This window comes from Phocoena phocoena, chromosome 5, assembly GCF_963924675.1.
Source record: "Phocoena phocoena chromosome 5, mPhoPho1.1, whole genome shotgun sequence".
Lineage (NCBI taxonomy): Eukaryota > Metazoa > Chordata > Mammalia > Artiodactyla > Phocoenidae > Phocoena > Phocoena phocoena.
The window spans coordinates 38,358,538-38,373,942 of NC_089223.1; the positions used below are offsets into that span (position 1 = coordinate 38,358,538).

At 33.5% G+C, this 15,405-nt stretch overlaps 1 protein-coding gene across 1 annotated transcript in view; it reads left to right on the forward strand.

Moving 5' to 3' along the window:
* WDFY3 (WD repeat and FYVE domain containing 3) overlaps window positions 1-15,405 on the forward strand; it is a 174,108-nt gene that overhangs the window by 30,345 nt on the left and 128,358 nt on the right. The window contains exons 5-9 of the mRNA XM_065878335.1: window positions 487-679; window positions 1,995-2,181; window positions 3,904-4,070; window positions 11,954-12,421; window positions 13,327-13,428. Coding sequence (XP_065734407.1) covers window positions 487-679; window positions 1,995-2,181; window positions 3,904-4,070; window positions 11,954-12,421; window positions 13,327-13,428 — 1,117 coding nt within the window. The remainder of the gene's footprint in view (window positions 1-486; window positions 680-1,994; window positions 2,182-3,903; window positions 4,071-11,953; window positions 12,422-13,326; window positions 13,429-15,405) is intronic.

Here is a 15,405-nt window from a genome sequence, read left to right on the forward strand (position 1 = left end):
AATACTTTTACTTTTAAAAAACCTATTTCTACTTTCTTGTCTCCCTACAACTGTTCCTTTTAGAGAAGAAAATTACATTTCACCTATGACAAACTAAGAGTTAAGGAACCAAATTATCGATAGAAAACTAGAGTGCTGATCTTGAAAGTTAACCTTTGATTTATTCCGTTTCATGGTAGGGTGAAGCAATGCAAAAAAAAAAAAATACCATGGTAAAGAGAGGATGGTAAACATAGAACATTTTTTAAAAAAAAATAAGCTGATAAAAGTAGAGGTGATTAACTGTTTTACCATAACACACTTCTAAATTGTAGGTCTTTTTTAATGTTGCGTAAGTTAGAGCACTCATCATTGTGGCTTTAATGATATCGCTCAGTACTAACCCTGAACTTTCAGAGTTTTTAATAATCAGATCTAGTCCTTTTCTAGCTCCTCCCTTTCCCCAACCATTCATTTATTTATGTACATATTTTGTTTGTTCTTTAGATCTTAGTGAAACTCTGCAGTTTTGTTTCTCCGGCCGAGGAGCTGGCTCAAAAAGACGATCTCCAGCTTTTATTCAGTGCAATAACCTCTTGGTGCCCTCCCTATAACCTGCCTTGGAGGAAGAGTGCCGGAGAAGTCCTTATGACCATATCCCGACATGGTCTCAGTGTCAATGTTGTGAAGTATATTCACGGTGAATATCTCGTAATGTATTCATTTTAGGTGCTCTGAATTTCCTCCACTTTTCTCTCCTCATATGATGGGAAATTTGTTTTTATCTCTCAATTCTTCAAAGATTCTATTTTAAATTAAAAATATATTGGCCAGGAGAAAAAAATTTATTTTTTATTTGTGAGGCATTTCAGGTATAAGAAATTCTCATGTTCCAAATGATGGATATCTACAAGAGTTAAAATAACTGCTCTGTTATGTAAATGGTCAATTGTAATATAATGTAAGTTCTATGTCATAGCCTATTCTTCCCTCCTTTTTTGCTGAATAAAAAGAGTTTTTATGAGAAGCTATAGTTAAAGTCTTTCTAAAGATATTTCATGAGTAGACAACCTGTCCAATGCAGCATAAATAAAATTAGGTAGATTGCTTATCAGCACTGAGGAGAAATTGTCCATTCTGTTTAACTCATAAATATGTGTCAGCTATCCCTTAAAATGTCTAATTAGGAGAAATAGGAGACAGTTGTAGCATCTCAAATAGTCCATTTACGTATATATATAGATGTGTATATCTCTCTCTCTATATATATATATAGATACAGATATAGATACACATTAACTGAAAAATCTTTCAAAATAATTTTTAGTACAACTATTCACTTACCTGAGGTCAGTGAGTCATTCAATGTTTCTTGCCTCCGTTGTTATGTTAAATCTTGTTAGTTTTTGTTACATGACACTGGGTTTCTTAAGACAAATAAATTTAATTAAAGGTAAGAGAGGAATGTCTTCTTTCAAACACCTCCAATCCCAAAAGTTATTATGGGGTATAACTGTGTTTTAAACTAGTAAATATATAGTACAAACATAATTTTTAAAATTTTATTTCCTTAAGTATTTTTGTATGTCAGTAGTCTATATTCACTCTAATTATAACTTTTAACTAATTAGTAGATTTTTCTTCTTAAACTTAGAAGATAGTTTTTTTTATTTTTTCCACTTTTTACTATATTCATAAAAATCAAAAATATCATATGTCAGCAGGCATTTTGTTGAATAGTAAAACATCTAAATATGATGTAAAAACTGTAATAAATGTCAACTAATTTTTAACACTTCCTGTATTACTCTTTGTTTACTACTTAGAGGTAGAGCTTCCTCAGTCAATTTGAATCTTACATTGGCTTTTAGAATGTGTAACATTTATCTTACAATATTTTATAGATACACTAAAATTTAATGTTTTATTAAACACCAGTTAAGAATGAAGGAAATTTTCTTAAGCAGTTGACAAATTATACATATATATACTTATTCAGTTCTTTATTTTTACAGAAAAAGAATGTTTATCTACGTGTGTTCAGAATATGCAGCAATCAGATGACCTGTCTCCCCTAGAAATTGTTGAAATGTTTGCTGGACTTTCTTGTTTCCTCAAAGATTCCAGTGATGTTTCCCAAACTCTTTTGGATGATTTTCGGATATGGCAAGGATACAGTTTCCTTTGTGATCTCTTGCTTAGGTAAAACCCCATAATTTAAGAATATATTTTAAATTTCTACTTAGTCTTTTCATCAAAGGAAACAATGTAGTTTGGGCTTATAGGGAAGAAGAAATCAACCAATCACTTATTTAATGTATACTTTATCCTCTTAGCTTTAATCACTTCTTTTTATTCCTGTTCTGTCAAGAGAGTTCAAAGTATGAATTTAGAGTTAATTTGGAAAATGTAGGCTGCAAACGTGGAGTCAGTAGTTAGATGTGAAGAAGAAATCTGCTCTTCTTTAGTAGCTGAGGGAGAAGAGTTTGAATGAACTAATTAACATCTTCCTGAAGTGTAAACTCTTCTTGCTTAATTATATTTTTGATTTTCCTTACCAGTAACTCCAGTGTTACTATTAATGTAGTTAATAACAAGAGTAATTTTGTAGATTGAATGAGACATTACAAATATATATATAAAACAAATGTCAGTCTAAAAATGTTTCACTAGCCTTCTTTTTCATCCCAAATGTTCCATGTACATACTGGGAAAATGGCTGCTTACAAGTTTATTAGGAAGAAGATACTCTTGTCTTGATAGTTGTTCCTGAGCCATTAATTATTTTTAAATCATTTGATTTACTGTAAACCAGCACTATTTTGTAAACTTTTTATTTCTAACACCAGTTTGACCTCATTGCCATTACTTATACTAGGCAACCCCCAAGAATATAATCTTGCATATATATCCTAATTTCCAAACGAGGACATATGAAAGTTTATGAAATAACTAATTCACATTACTCATTGATGCAGTCCTTTGAGAATTCAAGAGCCTTAAAAATGTTGACACTCGTTTACAAAATAATTTCACTTATGTTTATTGATCCTAAAGATATAATTCTAAGGCACACAAAGTTTTATGCATGTTAGTGCTCCTGAATTCTGGTATCTACTAGCTGTCCCACCCTCCACTCCCCAAATCAACGGTTGGCTCTCTATAGCCATTAAAAGCATATCTATTGCGAGTTTATACTAACACGGAGAGGCATGTGCATAACACTAGTTAATGAAAGAAACAGGTTACAACATTCTGTGTATGGTATGAAAATATTATTAAAACTTTTCACATTAAAAAAAGACAACTTTAAAGGAATTAAGACTTTTCAAAAATTGTTAGAGACTCTCACAAGTTTATTTAAGTGTATTCTAATGCGAGTATTTGAATTAATTAATGAAATACAGGTAAAATCTTACAAATCTTCCCAAGGAATTCGCTTTTTAAAATTAACAGAGGAAAGCAATTATACTCCAGTAAAGATGTTAAAAAAAAATTAACAGAGAAAATTTCTTAGGAAAGAAATGGTAGATAAGGTTTTTGGTTATAAACAGTGAAACTTTTATAACCTTAGAGCCTTAAGGAACTTAAGAGATATTTAATCGAATCCTTTTATATTATAGAGACTTTCTATACCAAAGATTAGTGATTTACCTAAAATAATACTGTTAGTGGCAAAATCAGCATTTATCAGGTGTCCTGACTATTGGTATAATTTCTTTCAAATGCACCATCATATCTTATAATAAAATTTGTGGATTTATAAAAATAGTATGTTTTCATATAGGAAAAAATGTAAGAAGAAACTTCTTGTAGTACTCTATACATTTATGTATTGCATATAAAATTGAAATTTTCTTTCTGTATTAAATTTGAAAATACAACACAAGAGAAAATATATTTGCTAAATCATACTTTTCCTAGATTGGAACAAGCAAAAGAGGCAGAATCCAAAGATGCCTTGAAAGATCTGGTTAATCTGATAACTTCCCTAACAACATATGGTGTCAGTGAACTAAAACCAGCTGGTATTACCACAGGGGCACCCTTTTTATTGCCTGGATTTGCAGTACCTCAGCCTGCAGGCAAAGGTGAGTCTTTTTTTTTCCCCCTCATTCTGAGCCACTCAAAGAAATAGAGAAAGAATGAATTAGTCAGATTTTGATTGGTCTTCATTTATGTTATTTATAGAAAAGTAATATGCTGTTTTTCTTTAAAGTTGGTGCTTTCTGTGGTATAATTTCTTGAGTGACAGTCTTTAGCAGATCAAATACTTGAATATAATATGAAAATATTTTATAAAGCAGTAAGATTTATATTTTAGTATTTCATTTTAATGTTCAAACGGTTTAATAATCCAAACATGCCTCTGTCGAATGTTGACACTCCACACATTTCCAATTTATGTGGATGGAACTTGATTCACACTCTGATCTCTATACCTGTCTCTATGTAAGAGGTATATAGAAAACACAGGTGTACATGCTTATATTTTATTTAAGCAAACCTAGGTACAGAGAAGTTACATTACATATTTTCGGGTCAGAGAATAATTTTTATAGTTCAGATTTCCTAACTTTGGTTCTTCATCTAGTGATCTTTTACTAAGAAAATTTATTGTATAATTAATAACATTTAATTATGTAAGAGTGCAAGCTAGTTTTATTGTTTTTTTTCACTTTTTAAATGCGTAATAACCATTCTGAAAGGATCTGAGCCCACAGGCCTCTAATAGTTCCTTTCACATTATCGTTACGTACTAAGTATTCAATACAATTATGATATTTGCATGTAAAACTTAACTAGCCGAAAAGTATCAGTATGTCTGGTTATTTAAATTTCACAGTACATTATCTGTGTATTTTATGACATAGAAGCTAGCAGTTATAAATTTTTAAGTCAGAATAAATAGATATACTAGAAAATCCTAAATTTAATTTACTGGAGAAAATTATATTGAAAAGTCACAACTTAGATTGAAGTTGTCAAACTTCCATAAGATGTACCGTCAGTGTATAGGTTATACAGAACTTTTTAAATAAGCAAAATCTAGGAATATCTTACTGAGCAGTTCAAGGCTTCATTTTATTTAATATTAAGGAACAATATTAAATTAACTCTTCTAATTCGTAGACTCTAGCTTGAGTATTCTACAGTTAACTCTATGAGTTCAAACTAAAAATAGCTCAGCAATATACATCCTATTTTAGATTTCATTGTTTCATTTGGTTACTCAATCTGCTTGTAACACTGACATAATATTTAGTTACAGAGTATAATTTTGAAATTACACTACTATAATGAGATAATTAATGCATCTAAATTAACCTTCTTCATATGTCTGCCTGATCCATAACAAGGATGATACGTAGATAACCTAGCACCTCTGGGGATTATTTTGAGAATTCAGTGACATGTTTATGAAAACAAGGTTAGCTAGAAAGGACGTTGCCCTAAGAGTCAGAATTGAGGTAATCATGAGTGACCTAACCTTTCTAGATATCAATTTCTTCTTCAGAAACATTGATGTAATATTCTATAAAATGGGTCAAGCTAGATCATTTTAAGTTTCATTTATAACTTAAAATTATCTCTTTCCCATGACCTACTTTGTAGTTATTATACAGGCTAAAGTAGATAGTTCTATTCCACATAAAGGGAATGTGGAATATATTTTATTTTTTGTCAGCAGTATTGAGGTATAATTTGTATATATTAAAATGTATACATTTTAAGTGTTGAGTTTGATGAGTTTAGGTAAATATATGTGGTTGTGCTGTCACCACCATAATCATGATATGGAATATTCCCATCCTTCTAAACGTTCCCTTGTTCCTTTTTGTATTCAGTGCCCCCCCCCTCATTATCCCCTTGCCCTGGTAACCACGGATCTGCTTTGGTTTTGCCCTTTCTAGAATTTCATAAACTAGACTCATAAATTATGTAGTTTCTTGTATCTGGCTTTGTTCATTTTCAACATTTATCCATGTTATTGCATATGTCTGAAGTTCCTTTTTAATTCTGGATAGTATTTCATTGTTTAGATATCCTGCAATTTGTTTATCCTTTCAGCACTTGATGGTTATTTAACTGTCATGAATAAATGTACCAGAAACTTTCGTATAAAACAAGTCTTTGTGTGGACATATGTTTTCATTTCTTTGGGGTGATACCAAGCAGTGGAATTACTGATTCATATGGTAGATGTATGTTTAACTTTATGAGAAACTGCCAAACTGTTTTATAAAGTGGCTGTCCCATTTTGCATTCACATCAGCTATGTATGAAAGTTTGCTTTACATCCTCAGAAACATTTGGTGTTATTAGTCTTAATTTTAGATATTCAAGTATGTAATAGTATCTTTTTAAAAATATAATTTGCCTTTTTCTAAAATATTTCAAGCATCTTTTATGTTCTTATTTGCTGTCTGTGTCTCTACTTTGGTTCAGATCTCTGTGTCTAATTTTTGATAGGATTGTTTGTTTTACTAGAATTTTAAGAGTTCTTCAGATATTCTGGATAAGTCCTTTATAAGATACATACATTTTGTAAGTATGTTCTCTTAGTCTTGTTGTGCCTTTTCTTGGTAATATCTTTGAAGATCACAAGTTTTTAATTTTGATAAAGTCCAATTTATCACTTTTAAAATATTTTGTGGGTTTTGCCTCATACTGAAGAAATCTTAACCCAAATTCACTGAGATCTCCTGATTTCTTCTAGGAGTTTCATATTTTAACTCTTACACTAAGGTCTATGATACCTTTCAGGTTAATTTTTGTATATGGTAGGAAGTAAGGTTTGTTTGTTTATTTTCCCGATACGGATATGCACACGTGCTAGGACTGTTTATTGAAAAAGATTATATAATGATACATTTGGAACTCTGTCTCAGTTCTGCTCCATTAATGTGTCTGTCCTTAAGCCAATACTTTATGGTCTTGATTGCTATATCTTTAAAGTCTTGAAATAGAGTCATTTAAGTTGTCCAGTTTTGTTCTTCCTTTTCAAAATTATCTTGGCTATTCTAGGTCCTTTGAACTTCCATATGAATTTAATAATTTGTCAATTATTGAAAACAAGAAAAAAAGCCTGCTGAGATATTCATTGGGAGTACATTGAATCTATAGATCAGTTTGGAGAGACTTGACAGCTTAACAGTATTGAGTCCTTCAATTCATGAGCAGACAACTATCCCTTATTTGGGTCCTAGTATTTTCTCTCAGCAATGTTATATAGTGTCCATTGTATAGAACTTTCAATTCTTTTGTTAAATTTATTCTTAAATATTTTATTCTTTTTGATACTGTTGTGAATAAAATTGTTTTTGTAATTTCATTTTGGATTGCTTGTTGTAGTTTATAGAAGAGATAATGGACTATTGCACAGGAATGGAGATGAGGAAATCCAGCTGTGATGAGGCCATGTTTATTAAACATTGATAGAATGAGGCAGTGATAGTCCTTTACAGATTTTAACTCTTTGGTCTGGATTATTTATAAGTGGGAGCTGTGTATATTCTGATATATTTGACACTATCATACTTTTTGTCAGTTATTTCTTAGCGGTACTTTGGGGAATATTTTCTTTGACGTCACTGGTTTCCCTTTCATTATCTATGAAAAGAAAATTCCTGTTACCAAGGAATTTTTACCCATTCATTGATAATTACATTTAAAAGAGAAAACATGAATATATCTGCCTTATATTGCTCTGTACATAGATACAGTTTACCTACCTTATTTTTACTGCTGATTTTAGGTCAAGTGAAACAGTATAGAAATATAAAATTTAAAAGAAAAAGTAGACTGAGTTATTAGTGAAGCTGGTAGATGTATCTGTGTGTGTATGTTAAAGCTTGAAAATGACTCCCGTTTCTATATTATATAGCAAATGCTTTTTATAAAACTTTGTATCCTCACCAGCAGATAGATTTTTCTAAAGAAGGAAATTAAAGAAAAATGTAGCAGTCCTTCTGTTTAATAACAACTCCATGGTGGTTTTTTACCTTAACAATGCTAGAAACATCTTTGCAAGGTTGTGCTCTGTAATTCATAGCTCTCCAGAGCTTCCAAATTTGTTCCCTAAACACAGTGAGTGCTTTTAATACATGTTTAATAGAGAATATATCTCTTCATAAAAAAAGACCATACCTGTCTTTTTCAGAACTTTTCTGTGGCTTCACCTTTACAAACATTGTCTTGTAACACATTAATTCTCATAACACATTAACCAATATAAAAGGATAATGTATTTTTTCCTTTCTCATATTTTTGTTCATGCTAGTAACCAAAGTGCCTTGCATTGTTCATCATGGGTTTACTTTTTTTTTTTTTTTGCGGTACGCGGGTCTCTCACTGTTGTGGCCTCTCCCGTTGCGGAGCACAGGCTCCGGACGCGCAGACTCAGCGGCCATGGCTCACGGGCCTAGCCGCTCCGCGGCATGTGGGATCTTCCCGGACCGGGGAACGAACCCGTGTCCCCTGTATCGGCAGACGGACTCTCAACCACTGCGCCACCAGGGAAGCCCCATGGGTTTACTTTTGAGAGCTTTTTATCTATTCTGGTTCACTTTATATTGGATGCCAATGTGGCCAGGGCTGATGTTCAGCTGGCTTGCGGGAGTATAACCCTGAGGATTGTCTATAGCCAGCTGTCATTCTGATTGGTCACTCACATGTGTAATTCATTCGTTACTTTCTGTCTTATACTTCCTAAACGTTTATTAATTTCTTCCCTTCTGGTAACAGCCCTACTGCCACTACCTTAGTTGAGGCTGTACAGATCACTCACCTGGATTACCATAGGTGTCTTTGTAACTGTTCACCTTTCTATTCATCTCTACTCCTCAGAGCCGTCCTCTGCAGTGTTGCATGGAATCAGACTCTGGTGACTTGGAATCTGAAAAATAATATTCAGTGTCTGTTTACTGAATGAACGCTTGCATTTCTTTATTTAGACCTTTATTCTTATTTCATTTTACATTTTGCTTATGCTGGTGTCATATAAGCTCTTTTTTCAAGCGTTCACTTTTACATTAGATTCTGAAAATAGGAAAGCTCTATTCTTTGTTGTATATACACTTGTTCTTCTAAACCTTAGAATAATTAGTTTCTTTTGTTTCTGCTTATATAGACTTGAGAGTAATGAGATGGTGATTGTCATCTGTTAGAATGATTTCCTTACTTTACTCTTATTTTAGTTATTTGTGTGCTAAACAGATTTTAGTCAGTTAATGCAAATTTTGAAACTTATACAGGATATATCTGTTTAGTTAAAATATTAGAGTATTTATGTGTCAATATTTAGGGGATATTCCTGTCTCATATAGAGCAATCTTTTAATTATCTTTTAGATTTAATTATGCTCCCTTCCCAATTAAATATTGTAGGAATTTAATGGCTATGACAGTCCTGAATAATTACTCCTGATACCATCAACACTTCAAATGTGTATGCCACTAATTTTGGAATTAGAGTTCTGACATTCCTTTAGATCATTTTTCCTGATAGAAAGCCAAATTATTAGATTCTGTTTAGTTTCATTGTATATAAGGTGTACTAAATTTGGAAATACTATTACAAAATCTTTTTCTGGATTAGTCACAGGAATGATTGAATTTTACATGTTAGTATAAGACTGATTGCATTGGTTAAAATGCTCTGCTCTTGAAGCTGGTCTTGGAGACCAGTTAGTCTTGATGTTCCTTGGTCATTTACTCTGATCAACCTACTTTAACTACTTGCTAATGGCCCCTAGATGAATTGGATAACAAGGGGGATTAAGGAGTAAGTAATGAATCAGAGCAGATTCATTACTTACTTACTGTAAGTAAAAAGCAATTACAAAGAGCCAAAATTCCTCTGACCACTGCATTTCTACTGTTATCTTTATATGCGAGGATTACCACATTTTACATTTGACTTTTAATTGTGTGTATTTTTACACATTGTGTTCAGTTCAGCTCTTTGGGGTTGGTGGTTAATATGCCTTATCTTTTGTCAGTGACATCACTTAAAACCAGATCATGAAAATTAAACTCGGAAAAATCTAAATTTTCCCACATTACCCTAAGTTCAGCTCTTTCTAACCCCTTTCTTTATGGTGAGAAGTGATATTGTCATATAGCCCAAACATGCAAAATATTGATTAGAGTTATTCTTTAACCTTATTAATCACACGTAGTCAGACTTGTACATTTGTATGTTCATCAGTCTATCAAAGCTTGGTTTTTGACTACCTGCAGGTAATAAAAAGTAAAGATGTACTCAAAAAGAGCAAGCATCACGTTAATAAGGAACTGGAAGTAAGGATTTGACATTTGGCACACATGGAATAAGTTTGTATGTTATAAACAAACAGAAATTTAAAGTCACGTATAGACTGAAGATTTTTTTAAATCTTTGCATTTTTCAGATAATGTCCAAACCAGAATTTCTGAGCAGTCTTTCTAACCCATTTTATATTTTTCCTCGTTCTGTGTTTATCCTATTTCTAAAATGCAGCTGATTCTGTAAGGCTCTGTGTTAACTGTTTGGTCACTCTTGCAAATGCTTTATATTCCTAATGGTTGTGAACCTGGGGACAGTTTTTATCAACAAACGCTTGTTTTCATTTGCCTCACATATTTCCTATGTTAATTTCTTTATAATGATTGTCACTAATTTGCCTCACAAGAGCTATTATATACAGATTTTTGTTTTTTCTAGTTGGTGTGTTTGAAAATCAGATATTTATAAATATAGCTAGTAGCTGGCCATAAATTGCTTTAACAAATGTGTATGTAAACAAATTGCACTTCCAGCTTGAAAACAAAATAAATTTCCGAATTAAAATGTCATGAAAGTTCTAATGTTATAATTAAAAATGTAAAACTGGAACTTAGAGAATTTTTTTCCCCTCCTGTTTTCCTGCTGCCATTTTTGCTGTTCTTATGCCTGTTACCTCTTCAGCCTGAAAGTCTTTTCACACTGAGAGGTAACTGTTCTTATAGTCAAGGTCAATCTTACAGATAATAAAAAGTAACACTCCTGCACATTTCCAAACTCTGAAGCCTAGACCTGTATAATTTGCTTTATTTTTTCTAAAACAGTCTGATGTTTCAATATATACTATTCTGGAATCAGAATATTCATAATGCTGCATTAAAAGCTTAATTAGTGTTATTTATTTTTAATTAAATGACTGAACCTGTTGAAGACAAAGAAGACCTTTTGTGAAAACAGGATGTATTCTTAGTAAATAGTTGATAGATGTTACAATTCATGATCTGTTTAAATAGACTTGTTTTGGGACTTCCCTGGTGGCACAGTGGTTAAGAATCTGCCTGCCAGGGAGATCAGCTTGGTGCTTTGTGACCACCTAGAGCGGTGGGATAGGGAGGGTAGGAGGGAGGGAGATGCAAGAGGGAAGAGATATGGGGACATATGTATATGTATAACTGATTCACGTTGTTATAAAGCAGAAACTAACACACCATTGTAAAGCTATTATACTCCAATAAAGGTGTTAAAAAATTAAATTAATAAAGATATTATTTTGATTACCAAAAAAAGAAAAAAGAAAAAAAGAATCTGCCTGCCAATGCAGGGGACAGGGGTTCAAGCCCTGGTCCAGGAAGATCCCACATGCCTCAGAGCAGCTGAGCCCATGCGCCACAACTACTGAGCTTTTGCTCTAGAGCCCGCGAGCCACAACTGCTGAGCCCGTGTGCCACAACTACTGAAGCCCGCGCGCCTAGAGCCCCTGCTCCACAACAAGAGAAGCCACCACAATGAGAAGGCAGCACATCGCAACGAAGAGTAGCCCCCACTCGCCGCAGCTGGAGAAAGCCTGCGTGTAGCAACAAAGACCCAACGCAGCCAAAAATAAATAAATTTATTAAATTCCATATTTTAAAAATAAATAAATAGACTTGTTTGCCATGTTGAAAATATCACATAGCACTGACTTTTGTGTTCTTGTTTTCTATTTTAGGTCACAGTGTGAGAAACATCCAGGCCTTTGCAGTTCTTCAGAATGCATTTTTAAAAGCAAAAACCAACTTCCTTGCCCACATCATTCTTGATGCCATCACAAATATTTACATGGCTGACAATGCCAATTATTTCATCCTAGAGTCACAGCACACACTGTCACAGTTTGCAGAAAAGATTTCTAAACTCCCAGAAGTACAAAACAAATACTTCGAGATGCTGGAGTTTGTCGTTTTTAGCTTAAATTATATCCCTTGTAAAGAACTTATTAGTGTTAGCATCCTCTTAAAATCTAGCTCTTCTTACCACTGTAGCATTGTTGCAATGAAAACACTTCTTAAGTTTACACGACATGACTACATATTTAAAGACGTGTTCAGGGAGGTGGGCCTTCTGGAGGTCATGGTAAACCTTTTGCACAAATATGCTGCCCTCTTGAAGGATCCAACTCAGGCACTACATGAACAAGGTAAAGCACTTTCCATAATTTTATTTTTATTTGACAAAGGGGTTTGAGCAGGGTGTTTTGTTCATGTTTTGCCTGTCATTTTGTTATTGATTTGAATTACTTAATAATGTGCTTTATTATGAGATCCTTGTGAATGTTTCCCACAAGTTAACTTGTTCATTCAACCTCTGTTAGGGAATTGGGGAAAGGCAGGGGGTTGGGGGGTACTACAGAAGTATGTCGTGGTGGAAGAGAATTTAAGGTAAAAACTGAGGAAAACATTTATGATCCACGTGACCAATGTCTACTACTTTGTTTCTAAGAGGGAATAAAAACAGCTTCTAGAAACAGTTGGGATGTTTAGGTACCTTGAAATGTTTTTATTAATTATAGAGAGCAAATATATCTTTTTAGTAATATTATATATACACATATGTATTATCATTAGGTACCTTAAATTTGATGTTTTTCGTCCTTCCTGATAAATCTGTTTAAAGCATAGTAGTATCTGGCACTTAGTATTAAACATGTTGAATGAATTAATGCAAGTTGAATAGACAGCACTATTCGTAAACTCTTCATTCTCTTTGGTGCATTAAAATCTAGCATTCTTCTGTTGACCTCCTTGATTAGGAAAGCAACTGTGAGAAGGATACATTTTACTTTGATTGGCATTTTCCTTTTTAATATTTGTTAGGTAGCTCTAGCTTTCTAGCCACACCAAAATGAAATCTATGAACATTGATTTTGACTTCATTTTTGGTAGCTGGTAGACATGTGTATCATTTTTAAAGGCTGTATTAGTAAGTTGTGTTGATGGTAAAAGTGATAGGATTTATTTTTTAAGTTATTTAAAAAATGCTAAATCCAGAAAAAAAGTAAGCTTATAACTTCTGTGATTTGGACCTTTAATTCTTTTTTCCTAGGGGACTCAAGAAATAATAGTTCATTTGAAGACCAAAAACACCTGGCTTTGTTGGTCATGGAGACCTTGACAGTGCTTCTTCAAGGATCAAACACAAATGCAGGTAATTAGAAAATTTTCTAGCAAATGCTTTGGGAGGATATTACCTCTGGTCTGTCTTCTGTAATGATTCTTGCTTCTGAAATGCTCCTGTCTCTTAGAGGAAAAACTACTGATTCAGTGATGGCACTATCATATCTCTAGAAATGCAATACTTTTGACTTTCCTAAGTTTATGAATGGCAAAGTATATAACATTATTATTACTTCAAAATATATTCTTATGTTTTATTGTATGCCTTGTGTTTGAAGTATTCTTTTTCTGTTTTTTTACTTATATAGTACAGACTCTTCATCAAATAACTTTGCTTATTTAAATATTTGCCAAAACATGGTGATTCTCTTAATTATTTAGTAATTCAAGTCAGAGTATTATAATGTTACAACCTTAGGGAAATACTGAAAAGAATAAAACTTGCCTCTCCCAGGTAAAAATGGATTCAGTAAATCTTTTGTTTATCTTTAATCTCAACTTTTCTTCAGTCTTTTTCTACCTGTCATTAATAAACGGTCCAACTGTATTTATAAAATATCATACTTGCTTTTGAAAAAGTTTACTTAAAATTTCAGCCAATGTCAGAAACCTCCCAGGCACCAATGTCAATACAACTTGAAAGGAATAAGTAATGAGGAGGTGAGTTCAGATGAGTAGGCTGAGCCCAGATCATATAGAGCTTTTTTAGGCCATGCTGAGGAACTTGAATTGTATTTTAAGTGTTATGGCAAGCTAGAAATGAATGAGTTAATGAACAAATAAATGAACTAGCAAACACACAAATGCATGCCTATTTGCCTGAATGCGGAGGAGCCCAACATGCAACATATAAAGTATGTCATGTGTCCTAGACACCATGCTAGGCGTTCAAAATGCAGAGATAATTCTTGGACTTCCCTGGTGGTACAGTGGTTAAGAATCTGCCTGCCAATGCAGGGGACACGGGTTCGATCCCTGGTCTGGGAAGATCCCACATGCCATGGAGCAACTAAGCCCGCACGCCACAACCACCGAGCCTGTGTTCTAGAGCCTGCGCACTGCAACTACTGAGCCCACACACCACAACTACTGAAGCCTGTGCGCTCTAGGGCCTGAGTTCTGCAACTACTGAGCCCACGTGCTGCAACTACTGAAGCCCACGCGCCCAGAGCCCATGCTCCACAACAAGAGAAGCCACCGCAATGAAAAGCCTGCGCACCACAACGAAGAGTAGCCCCCACTCGCAACTGGAGAAAGCCCGCGCGCAGCAACGAAGACCCAACGCAGCCCCACAAAAAAGGATAATTCTTGCCCCAAAGGAATTACAACCTGATGAAGAAAGATGTAAACACATAATTGTATAAGTAATTATTTAAGTACAGTTTTGGTAAATGCCAGTACAGAGTTGAATGAATTTAGAAGGTAATACAAACAATAAGTGTGATAAAATTTAATGGGTATGATACTAACATTTTGTCTGTGGTATCATAATCTCCTTTTTTCCACTAACTAAATTTAGTTAGCTGAAATAGAAATGTAATGAGGATATACTAACAATTTATTTCGCAAATCAGCTTTTTATGACATGATCTAGAGTTACATAGGAAGAGACTGAACAATTCCACTGAAGAGTTGACCCTATAAGAGCAAATGTCACTTAATCCATCTCCCAGCATGCCAGACATTTTCACAAAGTTCTTTTCTTATTGACTGTCTTTTCCTTGTTAAGAAAGATGTTATTAGCTGTGTGATCTCAAGCACTTAAAACAGTATTTCACTCATAGTAAGTATTCAAAAACTATTAGCTATTATGATTGTCTAATGGGCACTACTTGACCACCAGGAAGTAAGTAAACCTGGCCTTCCATGTGCTAAATCTCAGGCACATGACTTACACTCACTTCAAGGTTATAGAATTCTTATGAAGTTAGCAAATAGAAAGTCACTAAATAGAGAGAACAGTGGCCACTTCCACAAAATATACTTGACATTTATTCCTTCAGGAAAC